Source organism: Larus michahellis, chromosome 9 (assembly GCF_964199755.1).
Source record: "Larus michahellis chromosome 9, bLarMic1.1, whole genome shotgun sequence".
Taxonomy (NCBI): domain Eukaryota; kingdom Metazoa; phylum Chordata; class Aves; order Charadriiformes; family Laridae; genus Larus; species Larus michahellis.
The window spans coordinates 40,899,024-40,923,816 of record NC_133904.1 but is presented as its reverse complement, the minus strand read 5'-3'; the positions used below and the strand labels follow the sequence as shown (position 1 = coordinate 40,923,816).

General features: G+C 46.4%; 2 protein-coding genes across 3 annotated transcripts; both read left to right on the top strand.

Annotated features, from left to right (window-relative positions):
• The first annotated feature begins 1,014 nt into the window (after positions 1-1,014).
• SLC25A43 (solute carrier family 25 member 43) lies at positions 1,015-21,501 on the top strand. Of its 2 annotated transcripts, XR_012589005.1 has the most exons (6): positions 1,015-1,386; positions 4,332-4,573; positions 5,564-5,736; positions 17,947-18,081; positions 19,181-19,452; positions 21,344-21,501. XR_012589005.1 is itself a non-coding variant. In XM_074600622.1 (5 exons), the coding sequence occupies exons 1-5, from the start codon at positions 1,115-1,117 to the stop codon at positions 19,382-19,384; spliced, it is 1,026 nt and encodes a 341-aa protein (XP_074456723.1). In that variant the 5' UTR covers positions 1,015-1,114; the 3' UTR covers positions 19,385-21,501. The 2 variants fall into 2 exon arrangements, 1 of the variants encoding a protein (XP_074456723.1); XM_074600622.1 differs by having other exon boundaries at positions 19,181-21,501.
• SLC25A5 (solute carrier family 25 member 5) lies at positions 19,315-24,053 on the top strand. Its single transcript, XM_074600623.1, has 6 exons — positions 19,315-19,452; positions 21,344-21,392; positions 22,034-22,227; positions 22,337-22,823; positions 22,928-23,068; positions 23,668-24,053. The coding sequence occupies exons 2-6, from the start codon at positions 21,368-21,370 to the stop codon at positions 23,823-23,825; spliced, it is 1,005 nt and encodes a 334-aa protein (XP_074456724.1). The 5' UTR covers positions 19,315-19,452; positions 21,344-21,367; the 3' UTR covers positions 23,826-24,053.
• The last annotated feature ends 740 nt before the right edge of the window (positions 24,054-24,793 follow it).

Genomic DNA, 24,793 nt, shown 5'->3' with positions numbered 1-24,793 from the left:
GGGATGCCTCTCAAGGTTTGAGATCCTTTACCTGAGAGTAAGGGATCCTTCCTTGCCCAAGGCGGAGAGATCCCTTACTTGTGACAGATCCTCAATAAGTGTCTGATAGCATGCTGAATTAATACTAATGAAACATTACTAATCCATGTAGCTAGTCAATATTAATTATTATAAACTTTGTATAGATAATTCCATTAAACATTAACTATTGTCCCAGTCTGAGACTAAGATTGGACCTAGCTGCACCTAGGTTCCATAAGGAATTTAGAAGGCAAGGAGGTCTACTCTGAACCTTGTGACTCAACATGAGGGTCTTCCCCACTCTTTGAATTTCTTCCATTAGACATAAACAGTTGTCCAAGTCAGAGGCTAAGATTGGACCTGGCCATCAGAAGTTTAGAAAGCAAGGGAGTCCACTCTGAACCTTGTGACTCAACAGGGGCGTCTTCCATACCTTTTTCATCTCTGGTCTCTATGTGAATCATTCTAACTCGATTCTAACTCAATTTTCCATTGTATGTTCCTTCCATGCAGTAATTAGTAAGGTGAACCTTGCCATCAAACTTATTGAACCTGGTAAACCACTGTTAAACTTTGTTAAATTTCATTGAATTTATTGAACTCTCTCAAATTATTATTTTACCTCAATAAAACATACTGCTGCTTCTCTTGAGTGAGGTGCATTCCACTCAGCTGCGACACCCTCCTCTGGACCCACTCCAACAGCTCCATGTCCTTCTTACACTGGGGGCTCCGGAGCTGGATGCAGTACTCCAGGTGGGGTCTCACCGGAGAGGAGCAGGGGGGCAGAATCCCCTCCCTCGCCCTGCTGGCCACGCTGCTTTTGATGCCCGGGATACGGTTGGCCTTCTGGGCTGCAGGTGCACATTGCCAGCTCATGTCCAGCTTTTCATCCACCAGCGCCCCCAAGTCCTTCTTGGGGGCGGGACCGGGGCGGGACCGGGGCGGGGCGGGCGGAGCCCCGCCTCACAGCGACCCCTGCCGGCCGAGGCTGGCGGCGTCACCCCCGCACTGGCCGCGCCCCGCCGGGCCGGGCCCCGCCGCTGCCAGCCCCCGCGGTGCCGCCGCTCCGCTCCGCTCCGGCGGTCTGGCCATGGCCACCTGGCGGCGGGACGGTCGGGTGACGGCCCTGCAGCGGCTGGGCTGCGCCGGGCTGGCGGGCGCGCTGAGCCTCAGCCTGACGGCGCCGCTGGAGCTGCTGACGGTGCTGGCGCAGGTGGGCAGCGGGCACTGCCGGCGGGGGCTGCGCGGCGCCGGGAGGAGCCTCTGCCGCGCCGAGGGCCTGCGGGCCCTCTGGAAGGGCAACCTCACCGCCTGCCTCCGACTCTTCCCTTACAGCGCCCTGCAGCTCGCCGCCTCCCGCCGGTAAGCCGCTGGCGCCGGGACGGGGCCCCGGGGGGAGGGAGAGCAGCGCTCCCCCCCCCAGCCCCGGCCTCCGTGTCCACTGCAGGAGGGGAGGGGCGGCGTGGGGGGCTTAGTCCGGTAAAGGGGCTCCTTAGAGCCTCTGCCTCAGCTGGGTGGCTGGCGGGTTGCGTGTCTGCTCTCCCCAGAGGCGGGCGCCCTGGCTCATAACTTCATTTATTTAGTTTATTCGGCGCGTAGGAGCTCTCAGGGCCGGGTGATAAGCCAGAAAGTGCTTAGAAAGTCATAGCTGTTCTTCAAACGATGAAGGGTTGATACTCTGTTAAATCTCTTCTGCTCAGCCGGATTCCTTTAGACGTGAAGTCACAGTCACAATTTATTTTATTCATTTATGTTTTTTCAAGTATTTGTATTGCCTGTATCAAAAAAAAGGACAACAAAATCGTGATTCAAAATCTTTCACCCTATTATTATGCAGCAGTTGTTATGCAAATCAGATCAGTATAGAAGTCGACATGTGACATCGTTTATTTTAAGGTCTTGTTTTCGATAGTAACACAGACATTAAATTCGGGTAGACGCTGGAAGGACTGCAGCAGGGTTGACACGGAGCTCTGCTGACCTGCGCTGGCTCTTTTCTGGGATTCCCTTTTGCTGCCAGTATCCTTCAGCTTTGACAGGAGTGCCCGGCCCTTGGCAGGCAGCGGTGTTTTGCCAGCGGGAGGGTTGGGTTTCTCTCTCCCAGGTCAGCTGTGTGCATGGTGTGCACTTGACGTGTCCGCCCAGCTGAGCCATGGGTTATTCCGGTGTGGGGGCCGTGCTGGGTGGGGAGAAGCTAGCCACGTTGGCCAACCTGGCTAACTCACCGCTTGCCTGGGTTGACACTGCACAGCTGGCCCAGGTCTATCATTCATCTGGCCCACCAAGAGTTGTCGTCCTCCCAGCTCTGCCTGGATGGAGCGACCCTGGAGTTGGGCAGCTTTGTTGTGTCCTTCTACACAGGGATCCAAATAGGGGGAGGGATAATGGCAGGAGGACAGTAGAAACAGTGATTTAAATGTAAAACGCCCAGAAGAGTCAGTGTGTTGCACCAGCATAAACCAGCTGATTTTGAGCAAAATAACTTCATTGTTTGTTCAGCTTGAAACAGTGCATTCCCTTTGCAAGGCTGTAGTTGGTCTCTGGTTTGCAGAGGGTGTTCTTTCGAATTATAAGTGTGGAAGTGGGCTACCAGGAAATTAAATAAGAACTGCCTACGCATATTTCTTGGTATGTTGTTTGGGTATTTTTTTAATGTATTTTTTTAGTGAGAGAATGGTGTATATAAAGGCAAGAAATACAAAAAGAGAGAAATGTGACCCGGTAACTTAAGTAAATAGTAATGCCAGTTGCAGAGGGACCTGGGCACAGTCGGTAGTCCTGGGATGGGCGGCACGGAGGGCACTGGCCAGGGAAGGGGGGGTTCAACTGACTCTGCACTCCCTCTGCGGTCACAGTGCACAGATGCCGTCTTTCCGTGGCTGTTTTAAATGTTATCTGGGTAGTGCCTGGAGACACCCCTGCCACCCTCCCCACGCATTTCTGCACGCACAGGAAAATCAGGCTGCGTTGCTTTAGGGACTGTACAAGACGCATAGGAAAATAAGTTTATGCCCTTTCGCTTCTGCTTGGCTGGTCTTTCTGCACTGGGCTCTCTCCAGGGCACGAGACAAGTAGATGCAGGGATCTGCCATGCAGCTGAAAATGCACACTTGTGAAAAAACATCAAATGAGCAAGCAGTGACTTGTAAATCTTTGCAAAATATTTTGTTCTGGACGTGGTAACACCATGTAGTTTGAATGTAAATCTGCTGTTTAGGCAGTTTAGTTAATGCTTCCAAAATAGAGTAATAAGTTTCTTTACCTCCAGCTGAGATTCTCCGCTCAAGTCTTTTTGCTTGCTGCCTCCATGACACTTCTGCCTGATGTAGGAGTGCCCCACATACACAGAAAAGTCCTTCTGTGCATCACAAATGCAGGAGTTGTAGGTTAGCCTTTAAAACTCTGTGCTTCAATTTCAAAATTTCAAATTTAGACCTAACCTCCTGAGCATAATAGTGCCTGGACATAAGTCTTCTCAAGAGAAGTATCTCTGTGGACCTTTCTGTCCCAAGATAAGCAACAGAGGAAGGCTGAATTGTTCTCAGAAAGCCTGTGATGACGTTATCTATGTATTTCTTCTTACACGATAACTTTGACTAGGGGGGGTTGAACCAATGTCTCTAACTGATGACTGATGGTCAGAGAATTTCTTGCCGACATGTTTTAAGTCATGGCAATTTTCATCCTGTTGGTAGAAATGTAAGTGAGGATTTGGTGGTCAAAAATTACTTTTAAAGTCTCTTGCAAAGCAAGTAAGTAAAACGTTTGAACAATTAGTCTGCATGTCTTTGAAGATTTTTTCATTGTTGAATTGATGCTCTGGACCTCCATCACAGTACCACAACTCGTGCTGGGAACTGTAGTGTGGGTAGAGCTATGCAAGCTGCCTCTCAAAAAGCTCTTTCGGGTACTGGAAGTATTTTAGCTCAGTAACACTAAAATCAAAGCAGATTGCACTTGCGGAGTTATATATTCCAGTCCCTGACTTAATTGTTAACTATAACTTTTGCATTTCTGCACTTCTGTGCAGCGTGGATTTTCCCAAAATCTCTTTAGGCTCTTAGGCATGTTTTTTGGAGTCTGCTCATGTTTGCCAGTTCATGTGTTCTGTTTCACAGAGGTTCTGATGCTTGTATGGTGTTATATATGGTCAGGTCTTGGATGAAATACATGTTAAAGTTTCAGCTCCTGCTGCTGAAGGGGCTTGTGGGCAGAAGAACAATTACATCGAGAATAACCTGCCTTAATTTTTCGTGTGTTTTGTTGGTTCTGTCATTAATAGTTCCTCTTCTATGTGTTTACTCTAGACTTGTTATACTTTTCACGGATGAGTTGGGTCATATTTCCCACTGGAGAGCCATCATGGCAGGAAGTCTGGCTGGCATGGTTGCAACCATCGTGACTTACCCCACTGATGTAATTAAAACACGGCTCATTGTGCAGAACCGACTGGAACCATCTTACGAGGGAATTCTTCATGCTTTTTACAAAATTTATCATCAAGAAGGATTCTTTGCACTCTACCGTGGCGTTTCACCAGCTATATTAGGTAAAATAATAATGGGGAAAATCACCTCATTGCACATTGTTTATTGCAGCTATGTAGTGTGTTTGTTTGCTCACTTGATTTCAAAAGCAAATAGTAATGTTGTTCTGTAGAAGGTTTGTAGATTTACAAGGCATGACAATACTGATTATCTTTGCTGCAGCTTTATTGCTTCAAATTATGATCAAGTGCGTAGCATTTTATGTACGGTTAAGTGTTCAACAAAGTACTCTTTTCTTTCTTTTAGAGATGATCTAGTTGTGCTTGGATGCAAGATTTCCACCATTTAACTCTTAAAAAAATATATATATATATACACACACAGTGTTCCTAATTCCTATCTAGATGTGAGCGTGTTTCCCTAGCTGTTCAGTGAAAACAGTATGAGCAGTAATGTATAACTGATGTGAAAAGTGAAGATTAGTGATAGTCTCTCTTTACGTGAAATGACTTTTTCATTATTTATTTACTTTCTATAGCTTTTAAAAACGCCATTTCACTTTCAGTCCACTCTTTCACAATATAACATTATAAAAAATGCATAATAATAATATATAATCCCGCTATAAAATTGATGAGAGCATTAAACGAGCAACAGAGAACGGAAGTATCCCTCATCAGCTTGGCTGAGGAGGCAGCTCTGTACAACTGCTGGGGTTGGGTTGGACTGAAGAAAGGGCTTGTCACAAAGAGATAACCCAGAGAAAGTGCTGACCTGTCATGAGACTAAGGCAATTAATAATTCTGGCAACGTGTGCATTTTAATATGTAAATATATGCCCCTGTCAGCACATCTAGGTGCTACAATACGGGTATTTGGTGGTAAACCAGTGACTAAAAAGTAAAGTTCTTCAAAATATTGATCGGGTTTGAGCAATGTGAAGTGTAAAATGTCAGCGGCTCATCCCGTCTTTCTAGGTTATGTGATGGGTAGCTCTGTTTCCTTAGTGTACAGTGTGTTGATACAAACCTTCTGTCCGGTTTTCTTTCTAGGTGCTGTCCCATTTTCTGCAGGCTCGTTCTTTGTTTACATCAATCTGGACAAAATCTGGCGAGAACCCATAGTTCATTTCACGCCTCTTCAGAACTTCATAAACGGCTGTGTCGCAGCTGGCGTGGCACAGACGCTTTCTTTCCCCTTTGAAACTGTCAAGAGGAAGATGCAGGTATAGAGCATTTGTGGTACTAGTACTTTGTTATGGGCGCTTGTTGCAGGAGCCTGGGACAAGACTAGCCAGATGATCATGAGGGCCACTTTATTTCTCTTACCAGTAAGTTACAGAGGCTTTTAGGTTGGTTGGTTTTTGGTTTGGGGTTGGGTTTTTTTATTTTGTTTGGTTGTTTTTTTCAAGTCTGAATGTTACTGTTACAAGTGTGTTGTCACACTTTTAAGGTGGGTTCAAGTACTGTCATGGGATATGTGTATACTCTCAGACTCTGTGTCTTTAGCTTCATTTCTTTTCTTTTTCCTAGCAATTCCAACAAATTCTCACAGTTCAGAGTTGGCAAACTTTCAGTCAAATACAGACGTTCAGTCCCCTTGGTGGTAGGCAGGATGAATGAGATCCGTGTCATTTTCAGAGCCGGTGTGTCTGCCATTTATGCCTGATCTGTGTACTGGCAACCACAGGAAACGGGCACAGCAGGTATTAAGTCTGAAGGGCAAGGACTATCCCTGTTCGTACTTATCATAGAATCATAGAATGGTTCGGGTTGGAAGGGACCTTAAAGATCATGGGCAGGGACACCTTCCACTAGACCAGGCTGCTCAAAGCCCCATCCAGCCTGGCCTTGAACACTTCCAGGGATGGGGCACGCACAGCTTCTCTGGGCAGCCTGTTCCAGTGCCTCACCACCCTTACAGTTAAGAATTTCTTCCTAATATCCAATCTAAATCTAACTTCCCAGTTGCCGGTGCTGCTGCTTTCCTGGAGCATCAGCAACATGAGTTACTATATCAAGTTGTTATATCATTTTATATTATCTTGCTGATCCTTTCTCCTGAAAGTTTAGTAATAATGATTTTAAAAAAACAAAACACCAAACCAAAACAACCACCACCCCACAGCTTCCATCTCACTGACACAACTCATTTGATAATGTCGACTTTTCATTAGAACTTCATCAGTAGAGTGACAGTGAATAGTTGTCATCATCTGGTGGCTCTCTGGCTGTGGCATATGAGTTTGTTCTTTCAGCCCAGTTCATAGGACTGCAGGTTTATGGGTAGTCATTTGGTGTGGCAGCGTTATATAGGTCCCCGTCCCCCTCACCAGGTGATAGTCTGGCTCATAAGTCACAAGCTAGGAAAAGGGCAGTGAAACTGTGAATTCCCCTCTCTGGCTCCCCAGGTTCCCTTTTTCAGACAGGGCTTAGATCGGGTGGCGCAGAAGCCTTTGTTGCTCTCTCTCTCTTCATCTTGTAACAGAGGAGCTCAGCAGGAGAAATAATGTCTTTTATTAGACCAGATTTTTATGTAGCTTTAAGCTGGGGTCTGTCATCAGGTATCTCATAAAATGTCGCAGGTGAGAAAGAGATTCTGAGCATGCAAACTTGACCGTTTTTTCCAGCTGTATCAGTGGGTCTAAGAAAAGCAGTTACTCCTTACAAGTCGTCTTTATATCCTTAGGCTCACAGCAATACTCTTGCCCTAAAGAATAAAGAAAAAAAAGGCATTTACTGTGCCGTTTCTCCTTTCATGTTTTCTGTCGATACATCAGTTACTTGTACATTCAGTTTTCGTAACCAGTTCAGAAGTAACCTTCAGTTGTAACTGGGGTGATGTTAGTTCTGTGTCCAGCTTTGTCTTGACAGGCGCGTAGACCAGTGGAACAGGCCCATCTTTCATTTTCCTGCCACTAGGCTGTACTCTTTCACCAAAGGGATGCTTAAAACATCTGATTGTCACTTCTAGAATAAGAAGGGAACTGGGTTTTTTTCCTAAATATATAGGAAATGGATATGCTAAAACCACTTTGGATGGAAAAAAGGGCTCAACAACAGACAGGTGGGTTTTTTTCCTCATAGATGCATTGCAACAACTGAATAGTGACTTCCCATGCTTAGAGAGACACCTCCTCTTCAGTGATTTATTCTGAATGCATGGGATAAGGCAAAGGTGTTTCAGAAGAAGTAGCTGCCTCGGTGTGAAGGCCTATAATTTATTTGTTTGGTACTGGAAATGGTGTCAGTCACAGAGGCTTGTCCGTAAAAGAGATCTGTTGGAAATCACACCCAAGGTGATACTAAGAGCTCACTGGAACTCATGTAAGGTCATCCAAGAAGTTTGTTGTGCACAGTTAGCACCAGCGTATGGCCCAGCCTTGGAGGAACCAGGTCTGCTTTGTGCTTGCTTGCTGGCCTGTTCAGTTTGCAGGGTGGTGATCCGAAGAGAGAAATGTCTAGGACAGCACCAGGAAAGGTATTGTGCAAAGGGACCTAGAAAGGGGGAGAATAAAGAAGGGGAAAACAGAGCTTCAGGACATTTCAGGGTTCTGTAGAAAACAAGGGAGCAGATACTTGATCACAGTTTTTCTCAGACATCATATTCGGATCAGCTTCCATTCAGTGATTCACCTTTCTAGCTGATAAAAAGAAAAAAGAGGGGTGTACCAAAGCCTTCACCTACCCCAGGCCTGGTGTGAGTGCTGTGCAATGCACGTAGGCAAATGGTGGCTTTGTTTTGAAGCTACAAACACTGGTGTTGTGTATAAAGAGGAGCCCAGCACATTGCAGAGGTCAGTATCAAATCCTCTTCTTTCCCTTCCCTTCTGTCCCACTGATCTGGCAGATGGAGGAATAGATGGAGACTTTTCCACCTGTTGTTGATGAGGAATGAGGGAGTTGTAAGACAGTCTCAGGAGCTTCAAAAACTGAGAAACTAGAACACGAGGCTGTCTCCTCTGATTCTGGGATGGAGTACAGCCTGATACCAGAACATCCAGTTCAGATCTTTACCTGACACACTAGGCGGTCTGGGAAGAGTTAGCTCCATTCATCTCCTCATCTAGACAGCACTTGAATTGTTTGCACAGACTAGGAAATGAATTCTGCTATGGAAGGAAGAATAAGGTGTTATTTTTAATCTCGGTGGTAATAATTTTGTTTCATCCTTTCTCATTTTACATATCTGAATCCTACACTTCTGACGTCAGCACCTTCCGTCACTGACATCTGTGGGAGTAGGAGCTGACTGTCAGTGCACAATTCTTCCTCTGTGTTTTGGTGATGATTTATGATGTCAGATTTGCTCGGTAACCATGGCTTCTTCCCCCTCTGCTATTAAGAGTTATCTTTGTCATGTTCACTTTTTTTTTTTTACAAAGATGCTGTGTTTGCTAAATATACTTGAATGTTTTTCTTAAAAGAAATGTTAATTAATATGAGTGAGTCTTATTGAATATGTGAGTCCTCTATGTTGTGCTTATCCTAATTTTATTCCTTTGTCTTCCCTTTTTCACTTTGCTCCTGATTGGCATGTTAGAGAATTAAGAGGTACTGTATGCATGTTTTGGCATGGAAATATGGCTTTTGTTGTGCGTCTGTAGGAGATTAGCGAAGGAGAGGGTTGTTCAAAGGGGTGTTCTGTATCAAATGCTTTCCTGACTCACTTTTATGCTATATCAGTTTCTGAACAAAAACTTACTGATCTTTATATCCTTCTGACTGTTATTTTTGGCTTTCCTTCCTTATCTCATATTACCTTGTTCTTTGTTAAATGCAGTATTTAAGCAATATTCAAGTACTGCACTTTTACCTTGCAGACTTGCATACGAGAACACTTTTTTTTTCTTTTTCTATTTTTTTTGCCTTAAGTAGGGAAATACCTGCCTATGAATGAGTCTATGTCTAAGGGAAGCACTGGTTATACGTTTGTTTCCACTTCCCCACATCATCCTTTTGCTTGTGATGACCTTCATAAGTGCATATTGGACTGAGCTCTGGCATTTCAGTAAGGGAAGATGAATTTAGACCTGCTGTATGTTGTACAGAAGATTATTATTAGAATGACACCAATCCCAGGCTGTGCATAGAACTGAAAATCTGCAAGCACGTAAATGGTCAGTGCAAACCCAACACCCAAATTTGGCACTTCCCTCTGTGCACATGACCCTCAGAGGCAGGCTCAGGTACCCCTGGCTGGTGCTCCTCAGCCTTCCTTCCCAACGCACCTGGGACTTCAGTAGTTTTGTTGGGCAAAACGCACAAAGATGACCCTGAAGTTGCACCGATACTCCATCGACTGCACAGTTTCTCCTCACCTGCTTCCACGGACAAACTTTGCATAGTTTGCAGAAGCTCAGTCCTGTCCCCATATTTTTCTGGTATAATTTGTTTTAATTTCTGTGGCTGAAATTTGTCTAAAGCTCTCCTTCACCAGTAAATGCTACTCAGGGATAGATTTACCATCAAACCCCTGTAATATAGAATAAGCATGCTTTTCGCGTACTGCAGGATTCAGCACACTTTTGGTGTTGACTGCACAGCATCCACAAGTTGTGAGGACATCTCTCCGGGGAAAGCATTGTTCAGTAGTGATCTTTCTGTTCTAAAATCCAGGCTTTGAATTCCCTTCACTGGCGTAAACAAACAGGCTTGCCGTTCTTGGTTGGTGTAGGCTGTTGCCACGCGTCTCCCAAGCAGTGGCCTCTTTTCAGTGACAAAAGCGAATCGGTTAGGCCTCAGCTGCCTATAAACCTGCAGTGTGTTTTGAGGCTTTTTGTTGGGTATTTTTATTCTTTGGAATACAAGATGCTCTGCAAGTGCGAAAGCTGTTGTAAATTATGTAAATGCTATGAGTTCCTAGTAACCTGGAGAAAACTAAGCAGTCATTCCCTTTGTGAGGTAGCCTGTTTAATGTAAATGCAATCTTGTGCCCTGTTGGCACATTTGTAATCTGAAGTCAGTTAAAGGAGATACGGAAGTCTCTCTTTAAAAGTAGTGCTTTTCATATAAGTATTTATTTAAAAATAGTCCCCTACCTATGTTCCTTGCATGGTAAAAGTCAGTCTAGCAAGAACTCAGTGTCTGAGATATAAACAAAGCTTTGGAAAAGAAAATGATAAGTGTTCATTAGAAAAGCACCTTCTCCCTGCTGAAATGAGGAGACACAGTGCGCCTGCGTTGCTTAAACATGCGTAACTTGTGAAGAGCGCTCTGTCATTGGAGGTGGTTGCTGGTGCTGGCATGGCAGCCTCTGAAAGTTCTCAAGCTGCGGTGTCCCTGCTGTTTGTGAGATCTGTGTTCTTCTCAGCTGGGAATACGAAAGATATTGGAGTCATGACCCGGTTTAAAAATAAGAAATCCTTTTTGGGTCATGTGGTTCTCACGACATCTCAAAAGCATATGTGCTCTGAGACTTCGTGCAGGGAGACCCTTTAATAGTGAACGGCATGAGAGCCTGAGCCTTGAAAATGTTCAGAGATTGAGCCATTTGACCACACAGAGTGGCAAATTCCATAGTGTGTAAGCAAATAAGGAGCAATATTGCTACTTTTAGTCTGATTGCCTGTGGAAGTAAGGCTTATGTGGTTGCTAGCTGTCTGTCCTTGCCCCCAGTAACTTTTGATCCTGCTGTCCAACTAAACTTGACAGAGGAGTGGAAGTTTCGGGGATATTAACTTCCTTCATATTTTATGAAAACAAGTCCACAGATAGAGACGAAACTCCAAAAATATTTCACCTGAAGGGCAGGCTGCAGTGTGAGTTCTTACTTTTCTTACTTCTCCCTATGATCTCATGCTCCCCTTCTCCTTGCTGCTGGGGTTCAGGCATCAGCCAGGACCCTGTGCCCCGGGTGGTACTTGAACTTGGGACAAACCTGGCTCCTCTAATTATTAGCAAATAGGTAATAGGCATCAGATTCTGCTTTTGGTAAAATCCCTTCCTTCCATCTCTCTTTCCCTATGTCTTAAATGCTTTGAGCTACCAGCATTTTTAATTGTTTTGTTGATGTTGCTATAAAGATATTTTATACCACTTTCTCTGAGGCTGTTGCAGAATAGTGCCCTGCTGCTTTGGGAAGTACTCAGTTGAGACAATGCTTGAAAAAAGCTACTGAGGGTAACATGGTCTCTGCCTTCTGTAACAGCCCAGATCAGCTTTTGTGCATCTGAACAAACCTCAGAAGCATTTCTCTTAGATCCCCAGACTTCCACAGGAGACAATCGTGAAAGCTGACTGCCTGTGAAGTTGAAACACTGAACAGTGACAGTGGAAAAACTGGATAAGAGGGAAAAATCATAAATCAGGAATCAGAAGCAGGACTGGGCTGATCTAACAGTCAGGTCTGCCTTGTGACAGCTCGTACTACATCTAGCGGGCTTTAACGCTATTCATCCAAGGAGCTGTGGTGTGACAAGTATGTAATACTTGCTCTGAGGTGGATTACAGAAGCAGCTTAGCACTGCAGCACTGTGGCCTGCAGAAGAAAAGCAGGAAAACGCAGTGTGCCCATTTGAAATGCAGGAGGCCTGAAGGAGGGCAGAGTGCAGGTCTCTCCGGATGGTTTTCCCAGGCGCTGCGGTGTCCGCCACGCTCCCAGCCCTGGATTTGGTAGTGCCAGCAGAGCACGGCCGCCGGCCTCTTGCAGCCTCCGCAGCTCTGTGAGCAGGGTGGTACAAGCCACAGCTCTTTAATCTGCTTTGGGGCACATTAGATGGTTAACTTAGGCCACCTTTTGAACCTCGGTAAGCTCAGCCAGCGGATGGGGCCTGACCTGGGTTAGGGTACGCTGCTGTGCCCACACAACTATTAGAGATATAATTTTCAGTGGGGAGACAGTAATGTCCCCAGAGGACAGCTATCACGAGTACTTCTGCATCAGTTACATAGGAGAGCCTTGTATTCATGTGTCTGTGCTTAGAATAACGTGCCTGTGACATGTAGGGTGATTAATTATGCAAAATACTGCATAAACAGGAGCAAACATGTTATGGACACTCTCTTCTTTTATATCTGATTTATTTTGATTTGGTGATTCCTTACTTCATCCACATAAGGCCAATGGAAATATGTCCTCTGTAAAGCCCCAATCCTGTAAGATGTTAATTTTCCCCTCGGTTCCTACACAGACAGCAGGAGATGTGCCAACTTGCTGTTCACTCTGTGAAGTGTGGGACCAAGCTCGTCTGCCTAATGGTTCACACCATTAAATAAAGTAGTGCTAATGTGCATGAAAATGGTGAACCCCTTTGTGAGGATTGAGCTGAACCATCAGGAGGCATTCATGAACCACCCAGAGGTGCCCATGCAAGAGGTTTGCACTGCCTTGAGGAGAGAGACCTCTACATTCCATATCAAAGATTTCTTCATCCCACAGGCATTAAAAGCAGGGAAAGCTTAGGTTCAGTAGCAAAGGAGAGATCCTGCAACAAACCTTGAAGCCTCGAGACTGGCAATAATGTATTTAAAGCTAACAGTCAAACTTCTGAGCAAGCGGTGAACTGTTTTGCTCACTCGGTGTTATTGGTCTCAGAAAGGCGAGATGGTTTGGCCCCAGTTCAGGTTACAGAGGAGAGAACGACGTGTTCCTAGAGTGCAGGAGGCTGGAGGTCAGCTGCTTGGCCGTGCTGCTCTGGAACCCATTGCCTCCTGGTCGCTTGTCATCCTGTACCTTCCTGCGTGCCTGAATGCCTTTGGTGGACTTCACCCAGGGGTAAGTCAGCGTTACCAAACCACTGACACAGAAAAGACAATGACAGCTGTCCTCTAGGAAAGGACTGTTTAGCCCAAGAGAATGCATGCTTTTCCCCCCCAATATTAATACTTATGTACATTTTAATTCTTTCTTATTTGGGTGGAATGAAATACTCTTTCAAGCATTCAGCCTTCTCTTGAGTGAAATTTCTGTTGGCTGTAGTGGCATTAGCTTGAATGAAAACTGCAATCTTTGTCCTTCGGTTTCCTTTGAACTACAGTTACGCTTGCCTGTTGCATGTGTCCTTCTTTAACCCAGACTGTAGACTTCTTATTTTAGCTTGCAGATTAAGAGTGTGAACTCTTGAGCTGTGTTGTGAAGTGCCTTGCTGTGCTTTTTTTTTTTTTCTAAGTTGATCAGAAGTGTAGGACACCTGAATCTATTGAAAATATATAATTAACGAGCAATCTTACTATATCTACCATCAGGGTAGCATACCACCTGTGGCAGCTATTCACTCTTAGTTGATCTTGTGCCAATGGTAGTGTGTACTCAAAAAATAAATAGCAAATCTTTGTACCAACAAACTTTATGAACAGGGAAGGGAGGAAAAAAAGTACATGAATTGAGAGGAGGGAGGTATTTCCAAGTCATCTCCGATAGATGTAAATTCAGATAGTTGCAAACCAAAAATGTCCTAACGAGCAAGGGGGAATTTTGTATCAGCTCAAGTGGCCTGACTGCCGCGTCTGCCATTCCCTATCCAGTGGTCTCTGTTTGGTCCCCATGCGGCTACGGTGAGCCTTGGGAAGATTCAAGTGACTGATCTTTTGATGGGCACAGTTCCCACTGCACCTGCGGTGAAATACACCCGTCCTTCAATCCTGAGAAGAGGAGGAGAGGGGCTGGGGCAGGTCATTGAAGTGGAAATCTTTGTAAGGGTCTGTTAGATTAGTTCCCAAAAAAGGGACTACGTTGTTCTGGCAGCCACTTCATGATGCAGACAGTGGGAGAGATGGCGTCTGAAGAGTCTTCAGGTAACAATTAACTTTAATAATTAACTTGAGTTTTGTCATGACACTTCACCCTTATTTAAATATTTTGTTGATCTAAAAAAATGTGAGTGCAGGTCGTTGGTTTGTTGGTTTTTTTTGTACATGTCTCACTTGGGTTTAGACTGTCAGAACAGAGTGCCAACTTTGGGGACGTATCACAGTGACTTAGTAGACTTGGTAGCCTCTGGCTACTAAAAGTCTGTGTTTGTGAGACAGCAGATGGAGCCAATTCTGCATTTGATGTGCTTTAACCATTTAGAGAACCTATCGTCCATCAGAGGTAAAACGATTAGCAACTTAGCCCTGCTACTAGTATGACTAACAAGTTGGCACTCTGTTATCAGTGCAGTGCGCTGTACTGTGTCTCCAGCCTTCTGCAGTATGAGAGCGCCGTAACTGGGGCGGAGGGAAGTCTATAAAAATGTTCATAACAAACAGGTTTCCATGCAGCAGCCCATAGTGTCAAGGGCTGTCAAAAGAAAAGGAGTTCAAGCTGCTTTGAGGTGCACGGCGTGAAACGCCTCTGTCATAAACCTGATCTTTGGGGTATGAGGTTAGCTGTTTGATTTGTATATCACAGTAGGTTCCTGCAAAAAAGGTAGAGAAACTAGTTTGATCTGTTTGGTTACTTCCATTTTCTGGCTCTGGTGCCACAGGGCGGTTGCAAGGATTGCGGTGCTGTAAACATACTTCGATGATGCAGAACCACCCAAAACCCACAGCTGTTTTTTTCATTAAAAGCAGTGCCAAACGAAATGCCTTCCTAATTCTTTTCTTTTATTAATACATATTAACTTTGTTTAGCTGTGTTCCAAAATACTGACGTTTTAACTACGCACTGATACAGTTTTTAGTCTTCCTTTTGCAGTCGGTGATTCTGAGATTCTGGGGACAATTCTTATTTAAATACTGTGTCTAGGGTCCTAGGAGCATACTGTTCCTGTCCAGAAAGACTGGCAAAGCGTACTTCACCCCATAGACTGAAATCTTGAAAATGGCTGTAACCATGGTGAATGTTACTATAAGTAATCTTTCAGTAAGTCTCTTAAGAGGTCTATGTCTGTGGGCAAATTAGAAATCTGGGGGTTTGACTTACCTGTTCCTTTTTAACTGTCTTCTGGATGTGTTTACTGCATGCAGAATCCTACTGAAACCTGCAGCGTGCTTGTCGCCTGTCTGGGTGTTGTAGGCAGTACCGTAATCAAAACCTGTCAATATGTACCTTTGCAATGTATGCAGTAACGAAGTGGATTAAAGTCAAACTCGTGGTTAATTCTGGGAGGTCACTTAAAAAGGAAGGGAATCGCATGTTAACAGCATTCCTGCTTTCCTGAAGCCTTTTAGAAACCTGTCCCTCCTCACTGCTTGGCTGCCTGTAACTTCCTTTAATAAAAAAAAACTCGTGGAAACTGGCTGACAGTCCAGAAAGCAGAACGGGGTTTTGAATGTCTCCTATGACCGCTGGTGCATTTTTGAGGATACTTACATCATTGGGTGCTCTTCTAAGCATCCCTGGTGCTACTATCACCATTCCTAGTGGTCCCTGAAGTCTCAGTTGCAGCACTCGGCATCTTCTACAGTACAGCCTTGGGAGTCTTTGTGCAGGAGTTTCTCAACTACTGTACATTAAGGCTTGAAAGTAACAGAGCCAAGCAGGCAGCTGAGCTTCCTTGTAGCATATGAGCAGAAGGGAACATGTGCACGACCCATGAGGATAAGGGACTCTTGGCTACCAGACTAGCTCCACTACCTTGAACTACTTGCAAAGACAGGGCTGGTAATACTGTAAAATCACAGCGGTAAAATCCCACAATGCCTGCCTCTCTGAGTCCTGAAACAGGAAGCTGTGGGAGCTTGCACCAGAGTTAGGAATTACGGAAACAGCTGCAGCCCCATGAAATTAGCGAGGCCATTGTAGACATAAAGAGGACAGCAATTAGAACAGTTGAAATACTTTCTTCCCCCACCCCCCAAAATGTGATCCCTCTCTCTTCCCCCCCCCCCCCAAAATGTGATCCCTCTCTTACAAATCAGGTATACTGTTGAGAAAGTTCAGAGAGAAGCAAATGCTTCTGTTGTCTCCTCCTTAACGCGTGAAAGACCATGGAATAAATACTCAGCCCCATTCTTGTCTGGCGTAAAAGAGCCAGGACATGGTAAAGGGGATCCGGAAGATAACAAATCAGGATGTGATGGAAGCCTATTGCCTTCTTTCTCAGTGCAGACCGCTGTTTTCCCAAAATCGCCTCCCAAAGCCCTGTCAAAAGGAAACTCTATGGTTTTACCGACTACCTACCATTAGAAGTATTTCACATGCTTTTCAATCATGCACAAAAAAAGTGAGAAAAAAATCATTATATATAATTTTTTGTAGATAAAGAAGACTATGTAGAAAGCGTGGGGAGTGATTAGGGTTTTTTTCTTAGCTTCTAAATTTCATCAGTAGGCTTGCCAGTAATGCAAGGGGATGCAACAGCATTAAAACTATTTGACTAGCAACTTCTCTTACATACCTGGAGCGTGAGTTTTGGTCTGTTTCCATTTCCAGCATCTAAGTTGCCAAGTATTTGAAATGCTATAGCTGAGGCATCTAGAAAATGTCATCACCACTTGTCGGTTTGTGAGAGGCTTGTCACAGGCTTAGCAGCTCTACACCACATGGTGTTTCAGATCAATGAGGGGATAATGATATCCATATTCACCAATCAATTAACTGTACAAGTCCCATTTTTATCAGACTTCTGTCCTGTGGTGTTCAGCTTGTCATCAGCTCGTGTCCTGGAGTCCCCACACACTCCCAACTGAAAAGAGTCACTTGCCAGGTGTTTGAGTGAAACCTCTATTTGCTGATGCAAAATAAACCCATGGCTGCATGTGCACAGATGGATGAGGATGGGATTATTGAAGGTCGGGTTATCCTGTCTGTGCTAACGCAGTAGGAGATTAATGAAGGAAGGATTTTGCTGTTAAAAATGACCCACTACACTTCTTCCATGTGAACAGACGCCGTCTACACTGCAGCTGGAAATGTAGATGCAGTCCGGCAGGATGCTCCTGAGCTAACTTTAATCAGCCCGGGTCAACTGACCATGGTGGGCTTGTACAGCCTGGGCTGAAATCTGTGTTCCTCCCTTTCTGCTGTGCTGTTGGTTCTCAAACCGTGGTACATTTTGCCCTTCTCACTGTGGGGTGGACACAGCCTCAGCAGCCAGAGTCAAGTCAGCACGTTCTTGGTTTTGCTCAGGATTACAGGGTGGCAGTGTGGCATCTGGGGACAGCCCCAAGCACCCTTCTGATAGGTACTGTGCTGCCGGCGGTGTGAAGCACCTATCCCCAGATCCCAGCAGCCGGCAGATGGGGGGCTGATGAATTATGTGGCTCTGGTTCGGATGGTTTCTCTTCACAAGGGTGGGATTTGTTTCTAGTAGTGGCATGGCACCATAGGAAGTGCTGTGTGAAATTACTGCTCTCTTTCGTACCTATCAGAGCAAATTCCCTCCCTTTTTAGTTTGTATTTCAAGGCAAAATAGCTGATTCTTTTGGGTTGATGTAAGAATATGGATCGGTCTGTTGAAACCTGGCATTAAGTGTTCCTTATGTACCAGAATGGAGAAAATAATTATCTTTAATTACTTTGGTTTTCATTTGCGTGTTCTAAATCCCGCTGGCTCTCTCTCAAACAGGCCCAGAGTCCCTGGCTTCCCCACTACGGAGCAGTGGATGTCCATTTTACTGGCATGGCTGACTGTTTCCGGCAAACAGTGAAGAACAAAGGTGTGCTGGGACTCTGGAGTGGACTCACACCCAGCCTGCTCAAGGTGAGGTTTTGCTTTCATCCCGATCATAGACTATCCTGAAGCAATCAACACACGCTTTTGGACAGTTGGGGTTATAAAGCTTATGACGTGCCTCCAAACTTATTAGCAGATTATAGATGAGAGAGTCCGTGACAGAACAGATATAACCTCAGGCAGGTTTTAAACCAGCTTTTGGAACTCGGTTTGGTCGTATTTCCCCAAATGCAAGCTTGGCTTCTGGATGTCACTACCTTCAAGTTCATTTGAACGTCCTTAGAGCAGGGAGTGCTGCTAACAGACAAGCCAGGGTACGGCCGGGGGATTGCAAGTGATCCACTGATGACAGCTAAACGAGTTCTGTGTCTCAGCTGAGCTCCAGTAATTCGGCAGGTTGTGCTGAGCTGTAAAGAAAATTGCACTTGTAGAAGCCACTTCCCCAGAAATCAAAAGTAGTACTTTCGACCAGCTAGTTAGTGCATGTGTATCAGTTACTACAGCCCTTCCTGAGTTGTAAGCACGAAATAAAGCACGGTAGCTTAAACAGAAGGTAATTTAGTTTATATAAATACATTTTATATTGCTGCAGTGAGGATTACTTACATGGGGTACTGCAGGTCAGCTAATGAGTGGTAATTGAGCGACAACATGATTGATTGCGGTGGCTGGCCTGTGCCTGGCCCTACCTTGGCCGGTATAAAGCCACATGGCACCACAGCTGCTGATTCCGAATGGGGCAAGAGAAGGAAATTGTTCAGTCTCTCTGCTGTATGTAAAATAAACCCCACACTTCCTACTGGGATTTTATGAGGTTATTTAGGATTTGCTTAGGTATTTGACAAGTTGTCATAATCTACAGGCTAGCACAGACCTTGTTCCTCACAATATTGTTATGATTAGTTATGTACCAATAATAAACTCCTGCTTTTAGCATGCTGCAGGTGCCAGCCCAGTTTGGAGGTGAGACTCTGATTTTATATAAATGAGCACAGGTCATTGAGCAGACTAGATCAGATTTGAAGCCCTAGAAGTTTCCTCTTTAAGAACATCTAAGCTAAGAATGCTACTAGTGAGTCTAATATTGCTTTTTTATCTTATGTTGCTTTTTTTTATATTTTATCAGATTGTCCCATACTTTGGTGTTATGTTTACCACCTTTGAATTCTGCAAGCGGGTCTGTCTGTACAGAAACGGTTATATTGAATCTCCTTTAAATTACAAGCTCACTCCTGGGGTGGACCAGAGTTTACAGCCACAAGAACTGAGAGAATTAAAGCTCCTCCGAAGGGAAAATTTTGAGCCAAGGAAATCGGCTCTTGAAAACTGACATCAGTGTCTATAAACACAATACCTTTCTTAAGGAACTTCGCAAGAAAAACATGCTGAACTTAACAGGTACCAGCGTCTCAGCAGGTTGCGTGGTTTTAGTAGTTGGGAGACACCAGTGGCAGGAATGAATAAATCTTGTATCTCATTTTCTGAATGGATATAAACAATATGAATAGCAAGCATATACTGAAGAGCAGAGATGCAACTAGTTTGAAAATGCTGTGCTATTGGAACTTGAAATTACATTCTTCTGGGTGCTTTTAAATACTGAATAGCCATTATGAGATAAAACCACTTGCAGAAAGGCAAGAGAACTCAGGGGAGAGTATAAATTGTGTCTCCAAAAATATTAAGAAAATTCAAATGGATTTTTTTAAGTAATCTGAGATACTGAGTCAGCCAAAAATGATATAGACAGACTAGAATACATACAGCATGCAAGAATTTCTACTGAAATATCTTTTTTTTTAGTGATACTGTGTGGATATGGCATTCTGCAGATGCAGAATTAGTTTTAGTTCAGTCACACTCCAGAATCCACTCTTCAGTTTTTGAGACTTACTAGAGAATAATAATTTTGTATGAATCTTTGGCATAAAGATGAAAATACGCTGCTGCAACTGTGCTTTTGCTAAGAGAGAATTGTAATGTGCAACATGAACTGTAATACACTGGAAAGACAATCTTGCAAACTTAGGTGCATACCGGAAAATCTTACCCCTCTTTCTCCTGTGTTGTTACTGCATGTATGTGAATTATTGCAGGCTTTGAAAAACAGTTTTCCTGAAGTTCTCTAATTGAAATATTTACTGAAAAATGCAGTTCTTAAATGTGTTAGATAGATATTTCAGAGCCACGAACCTTGTTGTGTTGTTCTGGTTAAAGCTCTATTTTTATATTAAACTACTTTGTAGTTCCTGTGCACAGACCCAGGCCTACTGTGCACTGCGCTGCTCAGAACTTGCCAGCAGGATAGCACTGTGCACACAACCTGTGATTTTTCCACTTTAACTGCCATGATTCAGGAGCCACAGATAGTTTCTGTAGATAGGAACCTCTCTGCAGGACCTCCAGGTTGTGGCCAATGCAATTGACGGGCCTCTGACCAGTCCAGGGAGCTTTTGGGCAAGAAAAGATCATCTGGGTATTACACCTGAGGACCTGCGGTATTGCTCCGGTTCCTTTGCAGAAGTACAGCTGTGGGACAGCCCCATCCTAGTGCCTTCTGGTAGAGAACGTTAAACCCCGCGTCCCCGTGGGAAGGGGGCTCTGCCCTCTGCGGCGTGTCCCATCAGCTGTGGCCATGTGTGAATGGCTGCAGCAGCCCGGGCTCACCACAGGGTTTGTCTCCTGTTTTACACAGCTTTTTGTGTATGTTTTTGTACTGTTTATGTCCCTGCTGGGTGGAAATAAGTAAATCTCAGAAACTGCTTGGTTAGGCCAGGTCAGGTTGGGATGAGGGAATGGCAGGTTGATGCAGGAATGGTCTGTGACTACGCAGAGAGATTTGCAGTAAGATTTGGGATAACTGTAAGGCCTTTCTTGCACCTAGAACTCAACATTTATGTACCCTACAGCTGAGGTCTTGCAGTATCTCTCTTAATGGATTTGCTCAGTTCTGCTGCAGTGGTGCTTCATACTGGTTTTCTTCTCAGAGAAGAAATGCAAGCATTGATAGCAAAAATTAAGATGTCAGCAGATCTGATGGTTTGTGCATCACACTGAGGCTGTAAGTGCTTTTGGCTCTCTAATCAACCTGCCTAGTGAGCGTGTTTCTCTGTGCCTCAGTTTCCCCATCTGCACGGTGCGGGTAATAATACTGAGACTCGTTTGAGGTGTAAGAATAAGGGGATGTGACTTGTGAGTGCATTGGGGAGGAACGGATTTCTAAAGACTGCCCTTACCTTGTCCAAGCATACCATGTATGCTTTTTTACTGATGTTTTATTTCTAAATAGATTTTGAGTGATGGGTGCATACGCATGTCTGATCAGCTCTTCAAACCGGGTAAGAGTTGAGTGAGTCAAAAACTTACCTCTCACTTGTTTCTGATATGCTAATAACACCTTTGTATTGTAATGTACGCCCACGACCTATAAATCACTTATTAACCTTTTATCATCCAAGCCTCTCCTTTGCGTAATCACACCTGTGCCTCAGAAATCCCCCAAAAGGGAACGCTAAAATACATAAAACCGCACTGAAACGGGAGTGGATCAGCAGTGGGTCCCTGACACGTGAAATGGTGTATGACCGTGGTGAACCATCGCAGGGACAGCTGTTGGGTGACGTTTTTGGAAGGCCCGCTCCCCGCCACGGGGGCTGCCCGGGGAGGGGGACGGGGCGGCCGGCGTGGTCCCGGCAGGGGGCTTGAGGGGGTGCCCCCCACGCCGGGGACGCGGCGGGGTGTGCCCCAGGGGGGGTGCTTGCCTGCGTGTGCTCCCGCGGGTCCCGGCCGCGCGTCCCCCCAGCGGGGAGGCCGGCGTCCCCCCCCATGTGCCCCCCGCCGCCTGCCGCGGCGGCCCCGTCCCCCGCCGGAGGCCACGCCCCCTTTCCCTCCCTCAGCCAATGGGCGAGCAGGACGCGGCGGCGCGGCGGGCCCCCGCCCACGTGCCCGCCACCGCCCCTATATAAGGCGGCCATTTCAGCCGCCCGCAGCGCCGCCTCCCGCCTCGCTTGGCCCGGCCTCGCCTCGCCTCGCCTCGCCTCGCTTCGCTACGCTACTCCCGCCATGACCGATGCGGCCGTGTCTTTCGCCAAGGATTTCCTCGCCGGCGGGGTGGCGGCCGCCATCTCCAAGACCGCCGTCGCCCCCATCGAGAGGGTGAAGCTGCTGCTGCAGGTGAGCGCCGGGGCCGCCCCAAGGTCGCCGCAAGGAGGGAACGAGGGGGTGGGGCCGGCGGTGGGCGCGGGGGGAACGGTGCTGATGGCGGCGTCTCGGCCCCCCGCAGGTGCAGCACGCCAGCAAGCAGATCGCCGCCGACAAGCAGTACAAGGGCATCATCGACTGCGTGGTGCGCATCCCCCGGGAGCAGGGTGTCCTCTCCTTCTGGCGCGGCAACCTGGCCAACGTGATCCGGTACTTCCCCACCCAGGCCCTCAACTTCGCCTTCAAGGATAAGTACAAGCAGATCTTCCTGGGCGGCGTGGACAAGCGAACCCAGTTCTGGCGGTACTTCGCCGGTAACCTGGCGTCCGGGGGTGCCGCCGGCGCTACCTCCCTGTGCTTCGTCTACCCCCTTGACTTTGCCCGAACCCGCCTGGCAGCAGACGTGGGTAAAGCCGGGGCCGACCGGGAGTTCAGTGGGCTCGGTGACTGCCTGGTCAAAATCTTCCGGTCGGATGGCCTCAGGGGCCTGTACCAGGGCTTCAACGTCTCTGTCCAGGGCATCATCATCTACAGAGCTGCCTATTTCGGCATCTATGACACCGCAAAGGGTAGGTTGACCAAAATGGCACTTAAAGGGAGATGCTGGGATGCAGCAGGCCTGTAAGTGCCCTTCGGCAGATGGTGGTGGCTCATCAAAACCTCTCCCCCACAGGAATGCTTCCGGACCCAAAGAACACCCACATCGTCGTTAGCTGGATGATCGCTCAGACCGTTACTGCTGTTGCCGGTTTGACCTCCTACCCTTTTGATACAGTTCGCCGTCGCATGATGATGCAGTCCGGCCGTAAAGGAAGTAAGTTTCTACCTCCTCGGGTAGGAAGTGTCGGGCATCCCTGAATCAACAGTTGGTGGTGGAGCTGAGGTGAAGGCAGAGTGCCTTGGCATTCACCAAGCCATGTAGGTATCCTCTCTTCTGCTCTTGTAAACAGAGCCGCAGAAGCACATGTCAGGCAGGGGGCACAGATGGGTCAGTCTCTGCAGCACCCCTGTAAGGTGCTTTGCACAAGTCAGATATCTGTCAGTAGGTAGGAACAGCAGAACTTGCCCAAGGATGTTGCAAACAAGTGTCTCTGGGCCAAGAAGAGACATCCCTGGTAGCAGGCATGGCCTGGCTGGCTGTGCAGTAGCTTTTGAGTCTGGAAGTGTTGGTGTCAAGGCAAACAGTAACTGCCTTCTGCTCGAACCGGTCCTTCCAGTGTCTCCTAGGGGTAATGCTGCAGCAGCAGCCGCCTATCTCCTGGGCAGTTGTGTCCTTTGATGCACTAATACTGGAGAAAGTCAAGAAATGGGATGCACTTCAGGTTATGAAGCTGGTAGATACGTTAGACCATTTCTGATCTGGATGTTGGGGGTCATGGGCAACCAATTCCTAACAATGTCTGTCTCCTGCAGCTGACATAATGTACACCGGCACTATTGACTGCTGGCGGAAGATTGCCCGGGACGAGGGCTCCAAGGCGTTTTTCAAAGGTGCATGGTCGAATGTACTCCGAGGAATGGGTGGTGCTTTTGTCTTAGTCCTGTATGACGAAATCAAGAAGTACACATAAGTTATTTCCTGTTGTGAACTGGCATGTTGTAATATGTAATTGTGGACTTGTATGAAAACCGTCTAGTTACTAAACAGTGACGGCTGATATTTATACAGGTTGGCATGGGGCAGGGGCAGCTGCCTGCCCTGTCTTTACTAAGTCATTCCCCCTGATGGGACTCAAACATGGTTTCTATTTCAGTCACTTCTGCTTAAAGAGTATGAAGAAATAAAAATCTAAAACCAACTTTCCCCGTCTCATGTTTGTTCTCACTGCAGTGTGAGGGGGGTGGGGGGTACGCGCAATGATTGTAGAGAAGGACGCAGATGAACCATCTCTGTCCTAAACGCCTTGTTACCTGCTAACTACCTGTAATTTCTGGCAAATAAATGCGGTGCAGGCTGCCGAGGAAGCTGTGTTGTGTTTCCTCCCCAGTGGAGGTGTGGGCTGGAATGGAGATTGGTACCTCTGAAGGACTTTCCCAGGTGGTATCTCATGAAATGATGTGCTGGCTGAGCGTCACCAGTCCTGCCTCTGGCCTGTCTGCTCCCTGGGGCTGATAAAAGGTTTTGAAAGTGCCGAGTGCCTAAGCCTTCTGCAAAGCACAGCCTTCCCCATGGCGCTGAATGCCTGGGAGGCTGGGAAAATGTCCGAGGGGTATTTGCTGCTGTCCAGAGGACAGCCTTCGTGTACTCTGGCTTAGAAATACCTACCTCCTTGGGCATGTTAAAACCCAGCCAGAAGAACATAAGTACAGGTAATTGCTGCACTTCTGCAGAACCCCTGGCTAGCCTTGCCCTCGCAGGAGGTGGTGTGCTGCGGGGATGCAGGAGCTGAGCAGACGCGTAGATTGTGTGCCAGGGCTGGGCTTGCCAGGGAGGGAGCCGCACCCCCAGGCTCATCCCTTACCCTGGAAGTTAAACTTGCCCCAGCCCCAAATTCTAGGGGAAGGGGGAAATTCCTTCATGCTGCTGGGGCAATTTGGG